At 37.0% G+C, this 25,383-nt stretch overlaps 1 protein-coding gene across 5 annotated transcripts in view; it reads right to left on the bottom strand.

Moving 5' to 3' along the window:
* The window catches only part of zgc:112416 (uncharacterized protein LOC550509 homolog), a 92,715-nt gene that overhangs the window by 48,979 nt on the left and 18,353 nt on the right, over positions 1-25,383 (bottom strand). For all 5 annotated transcript variants that reach the window (XM_059967408.1, XM_059967407.1, XM_059967406.1 and 2 more), the window contains exon 3: positions 170-243. In XM_059967408.1, the coding sequence (XP_059823391.1) occupies positions 170-243 (74 nt within the window). The remainder of the gene's footprint in view (positions 1-169; positions 244-25,383) is intronic.

The raw sequence follows: 25,383 nt of genomic DNA, 5'->3' as shown, positions 1-25,383 counted from the left end.
GTATGTTCCCTCTTCCCCAAGTTCCCATATGCATTCCCATTCTGTGAATCCTTACCTGTGTGTACATACAGTATGTGCAATGGTAAAATAACACTTTAAGTAATGGTTTGCTAGCTCTTCCCTCCCATTGTCAATCCTCTCCATAAAGCATTCTCTGCTTTGACCATACCCTTAGTTTTTGGAGCAAGCCTTTTTTCCGCTTCAGCGCGTTGTGCAGTGCATCTCCCTGTCCATCAAAACTCCCTGTGGAAAAAGCCAAACAAACCTGTTGAGTTCACAAACACACCCATTATTTGACAGATTGAGAACAGCGCAGTACAGAAACAGGCCCTTGTGCCAAACCAATTTGATTAGTAATGAAATGACTAGCTAAACCAATTTCATCTGCTTACACAATGTCCACATCCTTCCACTTTCCTCACATTTACATACCTAAGTAAGTGTCTCTTAATTTTTTGTGATTTATTTTTTTATTGAAGTTCATCAAACAAACATTTCCATAAGATGTATTTCAGACATTGTACATATAAACATATATATCACAAATCTCCACGAAGTATTTATCTGGAGTATACACTTATAGCAAAGAGTGGAAAGAAAAAAAAAGCAAAAGGAAAAAACTATGTACAAGTAGGGAGTGATCTTTTTTTTTACAACAGATTCATTGATTTGTGAGAATAAACTCAGGCCTATGAAGCATTATGTAGTTAAACCATTTTTCCCAGTATGAATCAAATTGTTCCAGCTTATGATTAACAGATGCTGTTATCTTCTCCATTTAGTAAATGTCCATTGTAATTTCCATCCATGTATTTAAAGTTGGACTCCCCTGTGATAACCATTTCCTAGTAAGAATCTTTTTACCAGCCACCAACAGTATATTCATTAAATATTTATCTCTTTTCAACCATACTTGAGGTAGATACCCAAAATATATGGTCTTACTCTCCAAGGGTATTTCACATTTAAAGATGTCTTGTAGGGTATTGTATATCCCCCTCCAATAGTTTTTGATAACAGGGCAGTCCCAAAAAATATGATAATGATTTGCATTTTGATTTCCACAATTTCTCCAGCAAACAGGGAGGTTACTATCAAAATGGGATTTCTGTGAGGGTGTAATAAAATATCTTATCATGTTTTTCCATCCAAAATCCCTCCATTTCTGTGAACTGGTACACTTCCATTGATACCTCCATATTATTGTCCCTTCTTCCTCAGATATAATTATCCCTCCTTCCTTCTCCCATTTTGTTTTAATGTATGAAGTCGAATGTGTTTTAAGATTTGACAACCCCTTATACATGCTTGAAATGATTCTACTACCATTATCTGAATTATATGCTTTTCTAAAGAGCTCTATCAAGCATGTATTTGCCTTGGTTACATTTTTAAGCGTCTTATTAACATATTGTCGCATCTGTAAATACCGATAAAAATCTTGTTTTTCTAATAAGTGTTTCTCTTCAAGCATTTCAAAACTGAACAGTGTTCCTTCTTTCATTATGTTGCAAAGAACTGTTATTCCTTTAGCTGTCCAGTCCTTAAATCTACCATCCAATTTATTTGGTGTAAAATCAGAGTTATATGCACACCATTTAAGAATTGCAATATCTTCCTCTAGATTATATTCTTTTATAGTGGTTTTCCATATTTTAAGAGTCAATTTCATCCATGGGTTACCAATAGTATTTATGTACCTTTGCAGGTTGTTGTCAGCCAAAATTGCTTGTATGGGGATGGGAAGTACCCGCTCCTCAATGTTTTTTCCATTGAGAGTCATATGATGGGTTGCACAAACATATCACAGCTCTCAACTGTGCTGCAAAATAATAATCTTTAAGAGAAGGCAAGCCCCATCCCCCCTTTTCCTTTGTTAATTGCAAAGTTTTGAGACAAACTCTAGGACTTTTACCCTGCCAAATATACCTTGATAACATCTTGTTCCATTCATTGAATTGATTTTGATTAATCTCTATTGATAGGGTCTGAAAGAGATATAACAGTCTGGGCAGTATATTCATTTTAATAGACTCAATCCTTGAACTGAGACTGAAAAAAGGAATCAGGTTCCATCTTGCCACATCTTCCTTAATTTTTTTTATATAGAGGCTGATAATTACACATCTGATAATTTTGCCAAATCTTTTGGCATAATGATGCCCAAATATTTGAAAGACTCTGTGTGCCATGCCCAGGGATATCTACTTTCAATTTTTCTTGGTGGGCTATAGTAATATGAAAGTAATTGGGTTTTATCTATGTTGATCTTGTATCCTGATAATTGACCATATTGTTCAAAGGATTGCACCAATTTAGGTAAAGAGTATGTTGGTTGCCCTAGATAGATCAAAATGTCATCCGCATAACAAGCCAATTTATGCTCTGTCCCTTTAATAGTAATTCCCCTGATATCTTCATCTTGTCTGATGTATTGAGCTAATGGTTCCAGATATAATGCGAAGAGTAGTGGTGACCATGCACTACCCTGTCTCGTGCCCCTTTCTAGGGTAAGACTATTTGATAAATATCCATTGATTTTAATCCTAGCAGTAGGATTGTCATATAGTGTCTGTATAGTTTTAATAATTGTGTCTTGGAAACCAAATCTATGTAAAACTCTGTAAAGAAAATTCCAATTAACCAAATCAAATGCTTTTTCAGTGTCCACGCTTATCACTATTGCTTCGATTTAATTTTTTTGTATATAATCCATAATGTGAAGTGTCCTTCGTACATTGTCTTGAGTCTGGCATTGTCATATAAAACCTGTCTGATCATTTAGAAACTGCTCTAATTGTTTGGCCATGATGGAGGTAAATAACCTATAATCTACATTAAGGACGGATATTGGTCTATATGACCCGCATTCCATTTTATCCTTGCCTTCTTTCGGTATATCTGAGATTATCACTTCCTTCCAACTGGGTTGCATTTGTGGCTTTTTTAAGAGCCCAGTTCAGTGTGGAGAGTAAAACAGGAATTAACTCATTTCTAAATTCTTTGTACCACTCTGCTGTATACCCATCGGATCCTGGTGACTTGCTTAATTTAAGCCTACTAATTGCAGCTTTTAATTCAACTTTAGTTATGTCAGCAGTCATCGTTCTATTTTGTTCTTTGCTTAAAGTGGGTAACTCTAGAGAATTCAAGAAGGTGTCAATTTGGGTTTTGCTTCCCCCTGGAACTTTGGAATATAGAGTTTTGTAAAACACTTTAAAAGCTTCTTGAATTTCACTTAGCTTATTTTTTTATCATTTTCGTTCTTGTGTCCCTAATTCTGTGAATTGTATTTTCTGCTATCTTTTTTATCAGTTTCCACGCCAGTATTTTCATAGATTTCGATCCATTTTCATAATGTCTCTGTTTCAGAAACGTTAAGTTTTTCCTGATTTCTTGCGTAGCCAAATTATTTATTTCATTCCTAATTCTTTTAATTTCCCCTAATGTATCCTGTCCCAAATTCAATTTGTGTTTTTCTCTAGTTCCTTCAGCCTATTTTGTAATTCCTCTAATGTTTTATTTCTTATTTTTTCTTATATGATATCGCTATAATTTTCCCTCTTAAGACCGCCTTCAGAGTATCCCATAAAATGGGAAGTGAAACCTCTCCATTATCATTAAATTCTAAGTAGAGACCAATTTCTTTTTTAATTTGTTCCTTAAAGTATGGATCATTGAGTAGACTTGAATTTAGTTTCCAAATAGTATTCTTTGGTTGTAGGTCAAAATCAACAGATAAATATATAGGTGCATGGTCACTTACATCTATTGTCCCAATTCCACAGGTGTTTATTTTGTCTTTGTCTTTTCCAAATGTTATGAAATAGTCTATTCTTGTATATACAGAATGTGGAGCAGAATAATGAGTGTAATCCCTTCTGTCAGGGAAAAGGTCCCTCCATATATCAGTTAAACCACCATCCTCAAAAAGTGTATTAACTTTCTTATGTAAAGATTTTGTTTCATGGGTTTTTCTATTGGAAGAGTCTAAGTTTGGTTTTAATGTAAATTTAAGTCTCCCCCACATATCAGGAGACCTTTTGTTTCCGTTACCATAATATCAGTAATTTTCTAAAAGAAACCAATATCACTTCCCAGGGGTGCGTGTATATTCAATAGAGTAACTGAATTGCCATCTATATTCCCCCTTACCAGAATATATCTGCCGCCTTTATCTCCCATTTCGAATATTTTTTCAAAATTTAGCTTACTTGAGATAAGAATAGCAACTCCTCTCCTATGTCCTGATTTATATGAGGAGAAAAACAGATTAGTGAAGCCCATTCTCTTTAGTTTTTTATGCTCATTATCACTTAAATGAGTTTCCTGTAAATATATTTGGATAAAATTCTCTTACGTTTGATTGGATTTAATAGCCCATTTACATTAAAAGAAATGAATTTTACCTTGTCCTTAGCCATCTTTATTTATCTGTCAATGTATCATTGAAATTAGAATAAAACTTAATCGAACAAATAAGAACCAAGAAACTCAAATAATAACAAAAATGGCAACGAACGTGTGATTCCAAGGCTGAGGTCTCTAGTAAATGACCTTGCATTGGGCTAGAGGAAATGTCTAGCTGTGGGGGATAACCCCTCCTATTTGTGAGTTGAGGGCCCCCAATGCAGTATTCATAAAAGTCAGTGAACAAATCCATTACACAGAAAAGATTTCCCTGTGTACTCCTCCTATATATACATACACACACACACACACACACACACACACACACACACATATATATATACACACACACACACACACACACACATATACACATATATATATACATACATACACACATTACACACATACACATATATGCACACACACACACACACACACACACACACACACACATATATATATATTCTCATTTTGGGGTGGGGGAAAAGGAGTAAGTGAGCAAATAAAGAATAACAACTAAGTAATATAAAATCCACATTATAATAAGTATTTCTTGAGATAGATATATCACTGTGTACTTTTGCTTCTGTTTAGCTTCTCAGCATTTTTTAAGTTAGCCAAACCTTATGGCTCTTCTGAAAGGGGTGAGGACTGTCTTTGGGAAACTCCCGGTCTCTTCCTGATATGTTTCTCTCTGCTTCCTCCCGTCTCCTGCCTTCTCGATTCTCGCACTATTTCCCAAGCCGAGTGAGACAATTCCTCAGCCAGGCTTTCTTTTGTTTTTGTCATGCTGACGGGCAACCCTCTGGCCCTCATGTCTGTAGTCGCCTCTTCCACTGTCTGGTATAACTGCATCCCATTGTCATAAAACACTTGAAGTTTAGCAGGGTATGGAGTTTGAAATCTAATCTTATTTTGCTTTAGTACTCGCTTTACTTCAGAGTATTCTTTGCGTTTCTGGAGGACCGCGGGAGGGTAATTTTAGTCGAAATATATTAATTTATCCTCTAAAAACACTCTCTTATCCCAGGCCCTTTGTAGAATCTCCGCCTTGGTGCTGTACCGAAGGAATTTAATTACAATTGATTGTGGTTTTCTACCCTGGGTAGGTTTTGGGACTAGAGCGCGATGCACTCTCTCGATTTCCAGCTTCTTAGCCAGGGGAAGATCCTGCGCGTCCCGCTGTAACTTTCCAACAAACTCCGTCATAGACGGGCCCTCCGCTCCTTCGGGAATGTTGTAGATTCTGCTAATTTTCCGCCATGATCTTCCCTCCAGATCAAGCAGTTTACCTTCTTGGTGGTGTATGATTTTTATTGTCTTGCTCAGTATCTGTTCCACGTTTTGAACGTGATCTTCCACCTTCTCAATGCGAGTCTCTGCCACAGCTATTTTTTGATTAATGCTGGTGAGCTCTGCCTTAATATCACGGAGCTACTGCTTTATATCTTTCTGGACCTCCATTATTTCTTTCAGGATTTCGAAGACATTCACCACTTCGTCTGAACAAGGCCCAGCGGCCGCCTCGCTAGCACGCGGTCGGGTCGGAGAGCCGCTAACTGCACTCCTCTCGGACCCAGGCTCCGCAGTGTTGCTTTTTTAATTTCCATTTCTTCTCCCCATTCTTACCCCTCTTTTCAGTTCAAATATTTTTCGAAAAATATTATATTTGATGGGTTAATGGGGCTTAATACATGTTTTTCCGGAGGAGCTAGTGACCTAAGCTGCCATTCTCGACGATGACGTCACTGGAAACCGGCCTAAGTGTCTCTTAAAAGTGTCTGATGTTTCTGTCTCTACAGCACCCCAGGATGTGCATTCCAGGTACTCAACACTCTCTGTGTAAAAAAAACTTGCCCCTCACATCTCCTTTGAAATTACCCCTCTCACCTTAAATCCATGCCCTCTGGTATCGGACATTTCAACCCTGGGGAAAAGATACTGCTCATATACTTTATCAATGCCTCTCATAATCTTAAAAATCTCAGTCTGATCTCCCCTCAGCCTCCGCTGCCCCAGAGAAAACAGCCCAGGTTTGTCCAACCTCTGTCATGGACATCTTATCGACAGAGTGCAATGGAGGGCAGAGACCACCAAGCAGACAAGCTTAACTTTGTTTCTCTTTCCTCAAATGCTGCCTGACCTCAGAGTCAAAGTTGAGTTTACTGTCATATGCACAAATACATGAAGATACAGGTGGAGTGAAAAACTTGCATGCCAGCAGCTTCACAGGCACGGAACATCAGATAAACAGCATTCATACACAGGGAACATAAATTAAGCACAAATTGTAAACATTTCTTCCCAAAAAAAAAATTACAAGAACGCCATTTGGACAAATAAGTCCATTTTATTGTAACATGATCGAATTAGTCATGATGTTGTTAAACTTTAGTGATTAGGGTTGTGCTGGTTGGTCCAAGTAAATATTTGCTGAGTGTTTCTAGCAATTTCTGTTTTGTTTTCCTTCAGATTCCCAGCACTTGTGGTTTTTAAAAATTATTTTCACAACAGACAGATATATCTCGGGGATGGAGTGGAACAGCTGAATATTATCCTTTTGGAACTTCTAAAGGAACAAAAGGATTGAGGGAATGCAATGGCCCAGAACAACCCAGGTGAATGAGCAGTCACCTTTGTTGCTGTTTCAGTATCTCAGAAATAAAAGGAATTCCCTGAGCTGGAATGAAACATTTAACGGTTCGCGAGCTGGAATGAAACATTTAATGGTACAGGAGCTGGAATGAAACATTTAACAGTATGGGGGGAAATAAGTAAAGTTAATATAGAGGGAACACGTTAGCAGTGGTAACCTTGGAATTTCAGGTGGGTCATTACTGAAGCAGTTACATCGGTATTAAAACTATTATCTTTGTTGTCCTGATATCTATATTTGATCAGTTTGGTGAAGAGTCTTGAGAGGTTTATATACATTAAAAGTTTTGGTAGAAATGCAAGTTGATATTTTGATCTCAAATGGAATAGCATAGAATTTTCTTAGAAGGCATTTTCTCAGTCAAGTTTGAATAACTCTAGTCAGGATCACTTCTCTGTTCTTTTCCCATATTCTGGTATCCTCACATCCCTACAGTACTTGTTCAATTCCCTTTAAAATGTTTCCATCGAACCTACAGCACCTACAAACAGCAATCACCTCCTCCCCACCCCCCGGGGGTTTTCACATTTTATTGTTTCACAACGTTGAATCACAGTGGATTTCATTTGGCTTCTTTTGACACCTATCAACAGAAAAAGACTCCTTTGTGGCAAAATGAAAACAGATTTTTACAAAGTGATCTAAATTAATTACAAATGTAAAACACAAAATAATTGATTGTATAAATATTCACCCCCTTCAAGTCAATATTTAGTAAATGAACCTTTAGCAGCAATTACAGCCTTGAGTCTGTGTGGATAGGTCCCTATCAGCTTTGGTAAAAGGAACAATAGTGCAGACTCTTATCTAAATGGGGAGTAGGTTCAAACATCAGAGGTGCAGAGGGACTTAGAACTCCTCGTGCAAGACTCTCAGATGGTTATTTCACAGGTTGAGTCTATGGTAAAGAAGGAAAATGTAATGTTAGCATTGATTTCAAGGGGAATAGAATATAAAAGCAAGGAGATAATGCTGAGGTTTTATAAGACACCAGTCAGGCCGCACTTGCAGTATTGTCGACAGTTTTGGATCCCATATCTCAGAGAGAATGTGTTGTCATTGGAGAGCAGGTTCATAAGAATGATTCCGGGAATGAATGGAGTAAAGGGAATGACATAGGCATGACAGTGGAGTTAACCAGAATTGGTTGGAAAAAAACACCTGGCAGGATGATGCAGCAATGGATGGAATTTCTGGAAGTGATTCAGAAAGCACAGGATATGCACATCCCAAAGAGGAAGAAGTATTCTAAAGGAAAGTTGACACAGCCATGGCTAACAAGAGAAGTCAAAGCCAGCATAAAAGCCAAAGATAATAGAGCAAAAATTAGTGGGAAGTTGGAGGACTGGGAAGCTTTTAAAAACTAAAAGAGTCATTAAGAAGGAAAAGATGGAATACAAAAGTATGGTAGCCAATAACATTAAAGAGGGTACCAGAAGTTTCTTCAAATACATTAAGTGTATATGAGAGGTGACAGTATATATCAGCCTGCTGGATAATGATGCTGGAGAGGTAGTAATGGGGGACTGGGAAATAGTGTATGAACCAAATAGGTTTTTGCATTGGTCTTCACGGTGGAAGGCACTAGCCATATGCTGGAAGTCCAAGAGTGTCAGGGGTTAGAAGTTTGTGAAGTTGTTGTTACTGGAGAGAAGATCCTTGGGAAAGTAAAAGATCTGAAGGTAGATAAATCACCTGGACCGGATGGTGTATACCCCAGGGTTCTGTAAGAGGTGACTTCCCAAAATGCAACACCTCCCACTTATCTGGATAGAAAGCTATTTGCTGATCCTTGGCCCACTTATCTAGTTGATCAAGATATCTTGACAGCATCTGATAACTTTCATCATGTCTAGATTGAAATCTCTTTTATCATGATCTGCAAAGTTACTAACAAGTATCATACACAAACTTGCAGTGAGCTTTTATTTTCCACAATATTTTTTGATGAGGCACCCTATTGTTGGAAGGCAGACTATTTTGTTTCAGAAAGAACCTGTTGTGTCCTTACAACGACATACTAATTAAAGAAAAGCACGCATGTGGAGGTGAGGTTAACTGGTATGTTCAGATTGCAATGTGTGTGTGTGTGATAGAGAGAGAGAGAATGAGCAACAGATCAATGTGCATGGTCAATTACCAGTCAATAAGTACTGCTAAAGGGAGTCAAAGGAAATTGATCCAAACATTACACCTGTAGCAATATATATTGCTAATTTAGCACACAGCATTAATGCGTGTTGATAAAACAGAGGGAACTAGGGGTTAGAGAAAGCAACCCAAGTTTATCCAGCTTCTCAAGGTAGCACATGCCCTCTAAACCAGGCAGCATCCTGGTAAACCTCTCCAAAGCCTCAACATCCTTCCTATAGTGTGGGGCGACCAGAACTGTACCCAATACTCCAGATGTGGCCTTAGCAGAGTTTTATAAAGTTGCAACATTACCCCTTAACTTTTGAGTTCAGTGCCTCTACATGTAAAAGCAAGCATTCCATAAGCTTTCTTAACCACCTTATTGACCTGTCTAGCCACTTTCAAGGAGCTATGAACTTGGATCCCAAGATCTCTCTGCTAAACAACTCTGTTAAGGATCTTGCACTTGACAGTGTGCTGTCTCCTTGCATTTGCCCTATCAAGGTGCAAGACCTCACATTCATCTGGGTTAAACCGCATCTGCCATTTCCCAGCCCATATCTGCATCATGCTGTATTCTTTGCCAGTCTTCTACACTATCCACAACTCCACCAATCCTGGTATCATCTGCAAACTTCCTAACCCACCCACCTACATTTTCATCCAGGTCATTTATATACGTCACAAAACAACAGAGGTCCCAACACTGACCCCTGTAGAACTCCACAAATACAGACCACCAGCTAGAATAAGTCCCTTCAACCACTACCCTCTGTCTTCTGTGTGCAAGCCAGTTCTGAATCCAAACAGCCAATTTGCTGCAGACCACATGCATCATAATCTGGATTAGCCTCCCATGAGGGGCTTTGTCAAATGCCTTACTAAAGTCCATGTAGACATCATCCACTGCTCTACCCTCATCAATCTCTCTCGTCATCTTGCCATAAAACTCAATCAATTGGTAAAGCCATGCTGGCTGGTTCTCCTGAATTAGCCAATGGGTTTCCAAATGCCCATATACCCTATCCCTCAGATTTTTCTCCCATAATTTCCCCACAACTGATGTAAGGCTAATCAGTCTTTAACTCCCAGCATTTTCTGTTGTTCCCTTCTTAAATAGAGGTACAATATTAGCCGCTCACCTGTAGCTAAAGAGGGCACAAAGATACTTGTCAAGGCCCCATCAATCTCATCTCTTGCGTCCTTCAATAACCTGGGGTAAATCCTATCAGGACCTGGGGACTTCCACCTTAATACTCGTCAGGAGGCTCAACACTTCCTCCTACTTGACCTCTAAATGCCCTAACATATCTTAACACTCAGCACTGATCTTCTGATCCTCCATACCCTTTTCCTTGGTAAATACTGAAGCAAAGTACTCATTAGGTACCTCACGCACATTCTCCACATCCAATTAAATGTTCTCCTCTTTATGCATGAGTGGTCCCACCCTCTCCCTAGTTATCCTCTTACGCTTGATGTATGTATGGGATGCCTCAGGATTCACCTTAATCCGACTTGTCAAGGCCCCTCTTGACTTTTCTAATTCCCTTCTTTAGTTCTTTTCTGGCTTCTTTCTAATCCTTATGTGCTCTGTTTGATCCTAACTTCCAAACCTTTACATACTTTTCCTTTTTCTTCTTGATTAAATTGATCGCCTCTCTGGACATCCAGGTTCAATTATCTTTTCATCTCCTTCCTTCTAACAGCAACGTACTTTCCCTGTCCTCTGTGCAATTGATCTTTAAACACACTCAACATGTCTGACATGGACTTGCCAGAAAAAAGGCAATCCCAATTAACACTTCTTAGTTCCTGCCTAGTGCCCTCATAGCTTGCCCTACTTGGATGTAAAATTCTCCATATCTATCCTTATATATCCTTATCTATAGCTATCCTGAAAATTAAGGAGTTGTGGTCAGTGTTCCCTAACTACTCACCCACTGAAAGGTCAGTCACCTGGCCAGGCTCAGTACCCAACATCAGGTCCAGTATGATGCTTCCTCTCATTGGATCATCCACATATTGATGCAAGAAACCTTCCTGGATATACTTAAACTCTGCCCATCTGAACCCTTGACACTAAGAAGATTCCAGATTATATTAGTGAAGTTGAAATTCCCCATGAGAACAACTATTATTTTTACACATTTCCTTAATCTGATCACACATCTGTTCCTCAGTGTCCCAGTGGCTATTGAGGGGTCTTCAGTACGATTCCATCAGTGCGAATGCACTCTTCCTGTTCCTGAGTTCTTCCCAAATGGTGTTTGGAAATACATGATAAAAGTCAGCGTGGCTTCCTCTAGGGAAAATATTTCCTGACAAATCTGCTGGAATTTTTTGAAGAAATAACAAGCAGGATAGACAAAGAGAATCAGTGGATGTGATGTACTTGGATTTTTTTAAAGTCCTTTGGCAAGGTGCCACACGTGAGACTGCTTAACAAGCTATGAGCCTGTGGTATTACAGAAAAGATATTAGCATGGATAAAGCAGTGGCGGATCGGTAGGAGGCAAAGATTGGGAATAAAGGGAGCCTAACATGAGGAAATCTTCTTTTTATGATATATGTCAATGACTTGGATGATGGAATGGATGACTTTGTTGCAAAGTTAGGTGGAGTGGATAGGCTACAGAAGGACTTAGATTTAGAGAATGAGGGAAGAAGATTGGGGCAGATGAAATGCAATGTCAGAAAGTGTATGGTAGAAAGAATAAAAGGGTAGACTATCCTCTGAATGAAGAGAAAATTAAAACATCTGAGGTGCAAAGGGACTTGCAGGATTCCCTAAAGGTTAATTTGCAGTTGAGTCAGTGATGAGGAAGGCAAATGCAATGTTAGGTTCATTTTAAGAGGACTAGTATGCAATGTTGAGACTTTATAAAACACTGGTGAGACCTCAACTGGAGTAATGTGAGCAGTTTTGAGCCTCTTATCTTCGAAAGGATGTGCTGACACCGGAGACGATTCAAAGGAGGTTCATGAAAATGATTCCAGGATTGAATGGCTTGTCACATGAAGAATGTTTGATGGTTCTGAGGCCTATATTCACTTGAATTCAGAAGGACGAGGGGTGACTTCATTGAAACCTATGGAATTTTGAAAGGTCGATAGAGCGGATGTGGAGACGATGGTTCCTATGGTGGGAGAGTGTAGATCAGAGGACTCAGCCTCAGAATAGAGGGGTGTCCTTTTAGAACTGAAATGAGGAGGAATTCCTTTACCCAGAGTGGTGAATCTGTGGAATTTGTTGCCACAGACAGTGTGGAAGCCAAATCATTGGATATATTTAAGGCAAAGTTTAATAAATTCTTGATTAGTCAGGGGACAAAGGGATGAGAGGAGAAGGCAGGAGATTGAGGCTGAGAAGGAAAATGGATCAGTCAAATGACCTAATCATGTTCCCATATCTTATGGTCATATTCCATCAATCTATCAGATAGTATTTTCCAAATCTCAATCATTCATGATGCAAACAGATGATTTTCCCCACATTGATATTGCTCTTTTACTAATTACATTGATCCTTACTCTCAAGAATGGGAAACGATTATTTATTTTATTTTCACACTATCTGCATACTTAGTGATTCTTAACATCTGTACCCTATATCAGCCTTCTTTGCAAAACCTCTGCTCTTCAACTCCCTGCTCGCTCATGGACCCATTTCCAGCTAGGGAAACGGGAAGGTAAGGAGAAACAATCAGAGAACTGAGTGAGGAACGAGGGTCACAATTTTACCTAGGAATCATTAACTGTGGAAGGATGAGAAGGGAGTGGAAGCCGGGAAATAATTTTGTGCCAGTATGAGGAATTTACAGTGGTCAGCTGGAAAAGCCACAGCATCACGCCTCCAGCAAGTCCTGATCTCCAGTCTGCCCATGTGGAGTTTGCATGCTTTCCCTGTGACCACAAGTGTTCCTCCCAAGTTCTCCAGTTTCTCCCACATCCCAAAGATTTGCGCATTGGTAGGTTTTGTTTTAAATATTCATTTATGGGATGTGGGCATCACCAGCTAGGCCAGCATTTATTGCCCATCCCTAGTGGCCCCTTGAAGTTCACCCTTTTGGGTAGACACAAAGGATCTGAAGAGGAGCCATAGAGTATCACCAGCAGACATGGAAGTAAGATTAAGGATAATCACAAGGTATTATTTAGGATATCAACAACAAGAGGGAAAGTGGACAGCCCACTGGGGATCAAATGGGCTTTGTACATGGAGCCAGAGGATGTGGGCGAGGTCTTTATGAATATTTTTCATCTGTGTTCACAAAGGATAAAGGAAGTGTTGTTGTAGGTTTCTGTTAGACAAGGGAATTTGAGACCATATTAAGATTAAAAAGTGGGAACAGATGCCTTAATGGTGGATAAATCCCCAGGGCCTGAGGAAATGTGTGCCAGGCTGCTGTGGGAGGTAAGGAAGGCACTTGCTGAAGGCCCTGGCAGAAATATTTAAACCTTTACTGGCCACAGATCATACATGACTAATTAGTTCAGTTTTTGAAGAGGGAACCAAGTATACAGTTTTGCTGCTTACGTAGACTTCAATAAATCCTTGAACAAGATCCTACCAGGAATGTTGATGTACAAAGGGAACTGTAGACGGGATAGTGAAGAAGGTATTTGGTATACCTGCTTTCGCAGACCAAATAATTGAGAATAAAGGTTGGGATGTGATATTGAACTTTACAAAACATTGGTTAGACTGCACGCAAGGGCATTGTTCATAGTTCTGGTCACCACACGGGAGTCACAGAAATGGAGAACTACAGCACAGCAACAGGCTTTTCAGCCCATCTGATCTGTGCAGCCTGATTCCATCTATCTGCACACAAGCCACAGCCCTCCATACCCTTCCCATCTGTGTACATATCCAAGCCTCTCCTAAGTGTTTCAATCTGATCTCATGTACACCACCTCCATTGGCAGCTCATTCCACACCTCGACCTCTGAGTGAAGAAAGATGTGAAAGTAACAGAGAGAGTGCAGAACAAGTTCAGCAGGATGCTGCCTGAAATAGAGGGATGTAATCACAGAGAGAGATGGATTCTCTTGGGTTATTCCTACCGGAATGTAGGAAGCTGTGGGGTGAGCTTTTAAACATGAGATATAGGTAAGATTAGTAATCAGGAGATCAAAATAGGTTTTTTGGATGGTGGAATGGCTTGCAGTTCCACTCTACTTCTCAGAGTAAAACTAAAGGTGAATCTATCTTTATTAAATCTAATATATTTACTCAAGAGGATATTGAATCAGATTCTAAAGGTAGATTTCTATTTGTTAAAGGAGTGATTTGTAATAGAAAGGTTGTTTTGGTCAATTTGTACGGTCCTAATTTAGATGATCCTTCTTTTTCAAAAAAAATATTTGCTTTATTGCCGGATTTAAATAAATATGTTGATAATGGGTGGGGATTTTAACTGTTGTTTAAATCCTATGATTGACAAGAGCTCAACTAATCAGTGACTTCAAAATCATTCTGCGTCAGTTATTAACTCCTTTTTGATCAATTTTGGGTTGATCGACTTATGGAGGCATTTGCACCCTGATAACAGAGAACTTTCCTTTTTTCACACATCTATAAAAATATTCGAGGATTGATTATACTATAGTTGATCCCCACTTTTTGCCTAGTGTTAAAAACTGTGAATATGATACTATTTCTATATCTGATCATGCGCCTTTGAGTTTGTCCTTTGAATTTGATTATGTCATTTTTGCCCGTCTAAAAATAAAGTCTCAGACTTTATTGCAAAACTCTGATTTTATCAGTTTTATTGAAAGCCAGATAAAAGAATTTTTTCTTTTTAATGATATAGGAGGTATGTCCAAATTAATTATATGGGATACATTCAAAGCATTTTTACGTGGTCAGATTATTTCTTATTCAGCTAAACTTAAAAAACAGACTAAAGCAGAATTAGATAAAATTTCAAAACAAATTAAAGATTTAGATAATATTTATGTGATGTCCCCTAATATTGACTTATTTTAAAAAAGGGTGGAACTTCAATCACCATATAACCTATTATTAACTCATCCAATTGAAGGTTATCTACTTAAGTTAAAGAGCTAATTTTATATGTTTGGAGATAAAAATAATAAACTACTTGCATCTCAATTAGAATTGGTTGGAGCCAAAAGGCAGATTTTGAAAATTCGTAGAAAGGATGGTACCCTGGCTTGGGAATATGAAGAAATTAATAAGATTTTTCAAGATTTTTATACTGAACTTTATAAATCTCAATGTCCAGTAGATTCTTCTGAAATGAATGCCTTTTTACGAAAGATTACTTTTCCTAAAATTTCTGCCGAGGATCAAAAAACTCTTAATGCCCAAATTACTGAATCCAAAATTCATAAAGCTATTTTTTCAATGCAGTCTGGTAAGGCCCCGGGACTTGATGGTTATCCTGTAGAATTTTATAAAACATTTGGAAAATTGCTTTCTCCATATATGTTGGAGATGTTTAAAGATTCTTTTGTGAAAAGTGATTTACCCTCTACTTATTATGAGGCTTCTATTTCTTTAATTCCCAAAAAGGATAAAGATCCTACTGATTGTGCTACATACAGACCTATTTCATTATTGAACGTTGATGCTAAGATTCTCTAAAAGATAATGGCCAATCGGTTGGAGAGTATTTTGGGTGAAATCATTTTTAAAGATCAAACAAGCTTTATAAAGGGTTGTTATTCTTTTTCAAATGTTCAGAGACTATTTAACAATTTAACATTATATATTCGCCCTCTTCTAAAACTCCACAATGCGTTGTATCTTTGGATGCTGAAAAAGCATTTGATTGAGTCGAATGGAGATATTTATTTAGTGTTTTAGAAAAATTTGGTTTGATATTAATTTTAATAATTGGATTAAAATTATATATAAAGGTCCTATTGCTACGGTTGTCACTAATAACTGCAGATCTCCTTTTTTCAGCTATCATGGGGGACAAGACAAGGTTGTCCATTATAAGTCCTTTGTTATTTAACTTAATATTAGAACCCCTGGATATTGCTCTTCGTGAAGCCAAAAATATTCATGGTATATTTGTGAATGAGACCATGTTCTCTCTTCCTGCTGATGATTTATTGGTGTATATATATTTAAGCCTGAAGAATCTATTCCTGCTTTGCTAAAATTATTTGACAAATTTGGAGACTTTTCAGGATATAAAATAAACTTTAGTAAAAGTGAATTACTTCCTTTAAATTAATCTATCTCTATATATGATAATATTACTTTTAAAGTTACGGATTCTTTTAGATATTTAGGTGTTACAATTACTAAAAAATATAAGGATCTTTATAAAGCCAATTTTCCTCTTTTAGTGGATTCTATGAAGTATTCATTTAGTAGATGGAGCCCACTTACATTTTCACTTGTTGGTCGTATTCATGTAGTTTAAATGATGATTTTACCAAAATGTTTATATTTATTTCAGAATATTCCTGTTTTTTTGACTAAGAAGTTGTTTGATCGGATTGATTATATTATTCTATCTTTTATTTGGAATAATAAAAGACCAAGAATTAGTAAATGTAATTTACAAAAGTTGAAAAAGGATGGAGGTCTCGCTTTGCCTAATTTAAGAATGTATTATTGGGCTGTTAATTTGCGATATATGTCCTTTTGGTTATATTGGGGTGATAGGAATGTTCGGCATTGAGAGCTGTGAAACAGTTTTATTCAACTTCATCATTAGGAGTTGCTCTACCTATACAATTAGCTAAAGTTGCTAATTTAAACCTATATCCTGTGGTTAAGCACTCTTTACAAATTTGATTCCAGTTCCGCAGTTCTTTTAATCTTAAAAAAATTAAACTTTGTAATATAATTTATCGTAATTACTTTATTAAACCTTCCTGGAGTGATCCAATTTTTTTACTTTGGAAAAATAAAGGTATAAATTCTTTTTTGGATTTATTTAAAGAAGGCAGCTTTGCATAGTTTGAAAGATAACAAGGCACCAATTACTTAATCAAACAAATAATTAAGGCTTTGTAAACCAAGAAACCTTATCAACAAAGCGCCAATTACTTGATTGAACACCTGAAGTTAAAAGACCGCATCCATTTTCTTTTTTGCTGTTTTTCGCCTTTATATGAGTCCTCTAATGTTACTTTTTCGCAGCTCTTTTTAAACAAAACGTTATATTCTTTCAATGTTATGTTGATTTTTATCTTCCTTTTAGTAATTCGACTGAAGGTAATTATGTAGGGTGTACATGTAGTAATTACTGAGGAATGAAACTATAGGGTGTTTTGCTTTACTTTAAATTCACTCTGATCTTTCCTATCTTTTGATTATGTATATACCTTTTGGTCTTTTACTGTTTTTCAATAGTATACAATATTCTATATTTCTTATTGCTGGTTTTTGTTTTTTTTTCATTATTTTACCATTTTGTCATTTTGGGTTTTTTTCTCCCTTGAATGCCTTAAATTAGTCATGTAGGAAGCTATCTAAACCATTTCCCTTTCTAATTATTTTCTATTTGTTTCTTTATTCCTTTTTTTGCACCCGCAAGTATATGTTGTTTTTCTTATTGGTTTCTACTAACATTTGATTTTATTGTCTTTCCTTTTTACCAAGACTAATACTTATATTTTCCCATGGGGTTTTTTTTCATAAATAGCAAACTTATTTACTTGGATATTTTGTTTTTGTATATATACATTTACAATTGTTTATTCAGCACAGCTATACATAAATATTTTCTGGAGCCACTGGAGTTTTGGGTTGGGAACGTTAGAATTAGTCTTCAGCCTCCCTTGGCTGATTTCTGTCTTTGGGGGGAGAGAGGGGGGAAATGGGTTCTTCCAGAAAGCTGATTGGATGTTTTTACTGTTTTATTTATTCACTATTTGCGTGTCTGTGATTACCTTTTATACATTACTAAAGGATACTTGATGGATTCTTTTATTAATATATTCAGTTTTAATGTGAAAGGTCTAAATAACCCTGTTAAACGAAATAAGATTTTCACATATACGGAAACTTAAAACTCATATAATCTTTCTAACCTATATTCCTAAAGATGATATTTCATGTTCTTTCAAAGGATGGAAAGGTATACATTTTCACTCACCCTCTCAATCTAGATCGAGAGGCGTCTCTATTCTGTTTGATCAGAATGTATCCTTTATTCAACATAATTTAATTTCTGATACAAATGGGCACTTTGTTATTGTTTTGGGTAGTCTTGAGAATAAACTAATGGTATTTGCAAATGTACACACTTCAAATACAGATGACTCCTTGTTCTTTGAACGTCTTTTCTCTTTTATGCCTGATTTGAATCGGTATTCCTTAGTGATGGGTGGAGATTTTAATTTTTGGCTTGACCCTATATTAGACCGTTCTTCAAGTAAAACCCCTTTCACTAATAAATCAATCCTACTTTTTAAATCTTTTCTATTTCAATGTGGTATTCTTGACATGGGGCGTTTTTTGCACCCCCAAGAAAAGGAGTATTCATATTTCTCTCAGGTTCATCATATATACTCTCGGATTGACTGCTTTTTTATAGATAGGAACTTGCTTCCACTGGTACGATCCTGTGATTATAAGGAGATTGCTTTGTCTGATCATGCACCTGTGCTTCTGGCTTTATGATTACCTGTTTATTCTGTATCAAGTAGAAGTTGGCATTTTAACTTATCATTGTTATCTGATAAAAATTTTCTAAAGTTTTTGGAAAACCATATTACTTTTTTCTTTAAAGAAAATTTTAAAGGAGATACTGCTGGTACCATAGTCTGGGATACTTTTAAAGCATATATTCATGGAGAAATTATCTCTTACTCTACCTACATAAAGAAAAAAGCTGACAAAGAAAGGTCTGACCTAGCAGCGATATTGAAAGATCTTGATCAAAAATATGCCCTATCTCCAGATCCAAGTATATATAATAAGCGGATTGAAATCCAATCCAAGTATAATCTTCTGCTGACTTACCCAATTGAACGACAGCTGCTGAGCGATAAAGCTCAAATTTACATTCACAGGTATAGAACAGGTAGTTTATTAGCCAATCGCTTAAAATCTTTTACAGTTAATCATCAAATCACAGAAATTTTTTAAGATAATGGTACTAAGATATCTAACCATTCTGAAATTAACAACGTATTTAATGACTTTTACTTTAAGTTGTATCAATCTGATTCTTCTTCAGATGATACCTATATGAATGCTTTTTTCAGTAATATCAACATTCCTACATTGTCTGCTGATAGCCTAACACAGTTAGATCAGCCTATTTCCAATGAAGAAGCGGCTGAGGCTATACGTGCTTTACATTCTGGTAAGACCCCAGGACCTGATGGCTATTTCCTTCAAATGACCTAATGTCATCAAATGCCAAATTTCCATTCCAAGTTGTTACAAGTTAATTTACATTTCTAGGTGTAACAATTACTAAATAGTTCAAGAATTTATTTAAAGAAAACTTAAACCTCTTAGTGAATTATGTGAAAAAGACATTTTCTAAATGGTCTCCTCTTTCTTTATCCCTAATTGGCCAAATTAATTCGATTAAAATGAAGATTCTTCCTAAATTTTTATATCTTTTTCAGGCTTTACCTATTTTTATTCCTAAGACCTGCTTTGATTCTTTAGATTCAATTTTAACATCTTATATTTGGAATAATAAACAAACTCGTTTAAGTAAAGTTTACCTACAAAGAAATAAAGAGATGAGTGGATTAGCCTTACCCAATTTTAGGTTTTACTGTTGGGCTGCCAATATAAGGAATATTACTTTTTGGTCCTATTATATTTATCGTAAAGATTGCTCATCATGGGTCTCCTTAGAAGTTAATTCTGTAAAAAATTCCTCTATTGTCTCTCTTCTTGGATCATACTCTTCCTTTTCGGCAAATAAAACAACAGATAACATAATTGTTAAGCAAAGTTTAAGGATCTGGTCTCAATTTGGAAAATTTTTTGGTTTAGTGAATTTTTCATTATCATCTCCCATTCTCAATTATTTTTTTATCCCTTCCATAACTGACAAAGTCTTGAAGGATTGGGATGAACTAGGTATTAAATGTTTTTGGGACCTGTTTATCTCAGGATCTCTTGCTTCATTTGATCAATTGTCAATTAAATTTGCACTGCCAAAAACATATTTTTACAGATACCTTCAAATTAGAGATTTCTTACGTTCCCAATTAACTACTTTTCCTATAGGTCCTGATAAAAATTTACTGGATGATCTTTTAAATTTAAAACCTTTTGTTAATGGTTCTATTACTGGTATCTATAACTTGTTGATTGATTCCAGACAAGACTTTTTAGATAAAATAAAAAAAGCTTGGGAAGATGACCTAACTTGTCAGATTTCTGATGAAAGATGGAATAAAATTCTTAAATGGGTTAATAAATCATCTTTCTGTGCTCGTCATTCTCTTCTACAATTTAAAGTGGTTCATAGTGCTTACATTTCTAAGCAGAAGCTGTCCAGTTTTTATCCAAATGTTTCTCCACTTTGTAATAAATGCAACTCTGCTGATGCCTATTTAATTCATATGTTTTGGTTTTGTCCTAAAATTGAAAAGTTTTGGCGGGAGGTATTCCATACCTTCTCACAACTTATTAGGGTCCAATTTGACCCACATCCCCTTACTGCCTTGTTTGGTATTATTGCAAATGAAGATATAACTTTAACTACTCCTAACCTACAGGTTTTAGTTTTTACCTCTCTTTTAGCAAGGAGAGCAATCTTGTTTAAATGGAAGGAGTCTACCCCTGCTACACATCTTCAATGGCTATGTGATATTATGTCTTATTTAAATTTAGAGAAGATCTGCTGCTCAGTCTTAAATTCGAAACAATCTTTTTATGATATTTGGGGACCTTTCCTAAATTACTTTTCCAATTTATAAAGTTTAACAGTGCACAGACTTTTATGCATATTTCTATCTTCTCTTCTTAAGCGAATATGTTTTTTTAGATAATTATCTGTTATCATCCATCAGATTTTTTCTTTGGTAGTTGGTAGGGGGTTGACTTTCTTATATAAAAAATTTCTTTTATGATGTATGACCTATCTTTAAATTTTTGATTATGTAATATGCTATAACATTTTGATCAATTTTATTACAATATATGAATGTACACAATTTATGTTGAGATGTATCTATATGTTGCACTCTGTAAATCTTGTTTTTTCTTCTGACTAAAATTATTGTGAAAAAAAGGCAGATTGATGTCTTTTGAACAACTAGTCAATAAATATTCTCTCTCATATTCACACTTTTTACAATATCTTCAAGTTAGACATTTTTTACAAAAATATTTAAGTAATTTTCCTTACAAATTGGAGGCTGACTTGTTAGATACTATTATGAATATGAACCCTTCGATGAAGGGTTCTATTGGAAGAATTTATAATTTAATATTACAATGGGATAAGCGTCTTTACTTAAGGTTAAACAGGATTGGGAGAAGGAACTCAATTTGACTTTTATATGGGAGGATTGGACACGGATTCTGAAGCTGGTTAACTCTTCTTCAATCTGCGCTAGTCATTCACTGATTCAAGTTAATATTGCACATCGTTACCATTTGATGAAGGAGAGACTTTCTAAAGTATTTTCCAATGTTGACAAGTATTGTGATAGATGTAAAACTGAGATAGCTACACTGACACATATGTTCTGGTCATGTTCTATATTAAAACAGTTTTGGAAGTCAGTCTTTTCGACAATTTCTAAAGCACTCAGAATTAACTTACAACCTAATAAATTGATTATGTTTTTGGAATAATTCCTCAAAATATCCATGGTATTTCTGTGTCTGACCAACATGTTATTGCATTTGTTACATTGATAGCTCCGAGGGCCATCTTGTTGAAATGGAAGGATATATCAGCTCCTACTTTGTCACAGTGGTTCTCTAAGTGATGCTGTGTCTCTGGAGAAAATTAGAAGTCAAACCTTTGAACCTTTATTTGATTTTGAGAAGAGATGGGGCTCAGTTGCTAATTATTATTATTTCAGTTAACTGGTAGATTTCCTCCACGATCTAAGTGTAGATTTTTTTTCTTGATGTATCTTTCTTTCTTGTTGGCAGCTTGATGTTTATTTTTAGAAGCTTTTTGCATGACGCATGGCTCCGGGGTTGTACCCCCAATGGGTTTCTCTTTTTTTCTCACTTTTCTTGCTTAGTAGGGTTTTTTAATTCACAAAATTTTCAATCTTTAAGATAATTTCTTTTTTTTGAGGCACTGTAAGTGTTGTTACTTCGATGTACCTGTGCTATTTTTGAATAATAATAATAAAAAGATTTGAAAAGAAAGATTAGTAATCAGAATATTTTCCCCCATGGCAGGGAAGTCTAGAACTGGATGGTACATGATTCAAGTTAATAAGGAAGAAAGTTAAAGAAGATCCAATGGGCAAATTCTTCACACAGAGGATGGTGGTTATCAGGAATGAACTTAAGGCATTGCCCACATCCTCTGGCACCATGTACCAATTGCCCTTTTGGTTGCCAATGGGCCTCATTCTTTCTCTGATGACCTACTTGACTAAAGCCAATGTGATCCATAGTAAATTGGCAAGCTGAATCCAAAACTGGCTTATTGTAGGGGACAGAGGGCAGTACTGAGGGATTGTGTTTATGAGTAGCTTGTGACTAACAGTGTACTGCAGCAATTGACAGTGGGACTCTTGCTGTTTGTTATAGACACTCAGTGGCCACTTTATTAGCCACTTCCTGCACCAAATAAAGCACCCACCGAGTGGATGTTCATGGGATTCTGCTGCTCTAGCCCATCCACTTCACATGTTCTTCCGCACACCACTGTTGTAATGTGTGGATATTTGAGTTACTGTCACCTTCCTGTCAGCTTGAACCACCCTGGCCATTCTCCTCTGATCTCTCTCATTAACAAGGATTTTTCACCCACATGGCATTCACTGCCACTAACTGAATGTTTGTTTTGTTTTTTGCACCGTTCTCTGTGAACTCCAGATTCTGTTGTGCATGAAAACCCCAGGAGATCAGCTGCTTCTGAGATTCTCGATCACTTCAACAATCAGTCAACGGTCAAAGTCACTCAGATCACATTTCTTCCCCACACTGATGTTTGGTGTGAACAACAACTGAACTTCTTGACCACGTCTGCATGCTTTTATACATTGAGTTGCTGACACACGATTAGCTGATTCGATATTTGTATTAATGAGCAGGCATACAGGTGTACCTAATAAAGTGGCCACTGAGTTTATAACAAATTAGATGCGAATATCAAGGGTATGATAAGTAAGTTTGTGGATGATATTAAAATCAGCAGTGTTGTTAACAATGAAGGGGGTGGACTTGGGCTAATCATCTTGTAAATTGGGCTGAGAAGATGGCAGATGGAATTTAATCCTATTACGTATTAAGATGTTTCACGTTGGGGAGTCCAGTAAATGCAGGGCATGCAAGCCATGTAAAAGCATGGTGTACAGGTCCAAAGGAACCAGAAGGTGGCAACTTTAGTTAGGTTACACCTAGAGTGTTGTGTAAAGCCTGGCTGCAGAATGAAACAAAGATGGCAATTGCATTGGGAGGGTGCAGAAGAGATTTAGCAGGATACTATCTGGGATGGAGTGTTTCGGTTATAAGGGGAGATTGGATAGGCTGGGTTGATTTCCTGTAGCAGAGGGGGCTGAGAGGGTTTCTGAAAGAAGTGTATAAAATTATAAAACACTATGTGGAAAGATAGTATGAAACATTTTTCACATGTCAGAAGCATGTCTATGAGCAGCAGACATAGGTATAAAAGTGAGTAAGATGTTTTAGGGAGGATCTAAGGAAGAATATTTTCACCCAGAGAGTTATTGAAATCTGGAACACTAAGAGAGAGGTACTCTTATGGTAGTTAAGGAATATAATGAACTGCCAAGACATAATAATGGGTACAGACTGAGTGCTATAATATCAGAGCAGAGCTGATAAGTACTTGGTGGTAAGTATAGACATGGTCAAAGTCCAAAGTAAATTTATTACCAAAGGACATACGTCACCATATACAACCCTGAAATTCATTCTCTTGAATTTTATTGCAGCTATTCGCCAGTAAACACGAGATACACAATAGAATCAATGAAAGTCTGCCCCAAACAATGTGCAAAAGACAACAAATGGTGCCAATACAAAAAGAAAATAATAATAATAATTTATAATTGACAAATATCAAGAAAATAAGATGAATAATCCTTGAAAGTGAGTCTATAGGTTGTTGGAACAGTTCATTGATGGGGCAAGTGAAGTTGAATGAAGTCATCGCACTGGTTCAAGAGCCTGATGGTTGAGGGGTAATAATGGTTTCTGAACCTGGTGGTGTGAGTACTGAGCCTCCTGTACCTCTATCCTGATGGCAGCAGTGAGAAGAGAGCATGGCCTGGATGTTGGGGGTCCTTGATGATGGATGCTGCTTTCCTGTGACAGTGCTCTGTGTATATGTTCTCAATAGAGGGGAGACTTTATCAGTGATGGACAGGGCCATATACACTACTTCTTGTAAATTTTTCCATTCAAGGGCATTGGTGTTTCCATACCAGGTTATCATGCAGGCAGGCAATATACTCTTCACCACACATCAATAGAAGTTTATCAAAGTTTTGGATGAATGCTGAATCTTCACAAACTTCTGAGAAAGTAGAGACGCTGCCAAACTTTCTTCATAATGACACACACACGCTGGACCCAGGACAGATCCTCTGGAATGATAACACAGAGGAATTTAAAGTTGCTGATGCTCTCCACCTCTGATCCCCCGATGAGGAGCGGCTCAGGGACCTCTGGTTTCCTCTTCCTTAAGTCAATAATCAGGTCCTTGGTCTTGCTGACATTTGGTGAGAGTTTGTTGTGTGGCACCACTCAGCCAGATTTTCAATCTTCCTCCTCTGTGCCGCTTCATCACCACCTTTGATTCAGCCGATGACAGTGGCATCATCGGCAAAATTAAATATGGCACTGGAGCTGTGCTTAACCTCACGATCTTAAGTGTTAGGCGAGTAGAGCAGGGGGCTCAGCACACAGCCTTGTGGCACACCTGTGCTGATGGAGATTATGGAGGAGATGCTGTTGCCATTCTGAACTGACTGGGGTTTTCAAGTGAGGAAATTGAGGATCCAGTTACACAAGGAGGTATTGATGCCAGGACTGTGAAACTTATTGA

Source organism: Hypanus sabinus, chromosome 4 (assembly GCF_030144855.1).
Source record: "Hypanus sabinus isolate sHypSab1 chromosome 4, sHypSab1.hap1, whole genome shotgun sequence".
NCBI classification, from domain to species: Eukaryota; Metazoa; Chordata; class Chondrichthyes; order Myliobatiformes; family Dasyatidae; genus Hypanus; species Hypanus sabinus.
Note: the sequence above shows the minus strand (reverse complement) of the source record. Positions and strands in the feature narration are given on the sequence as shown.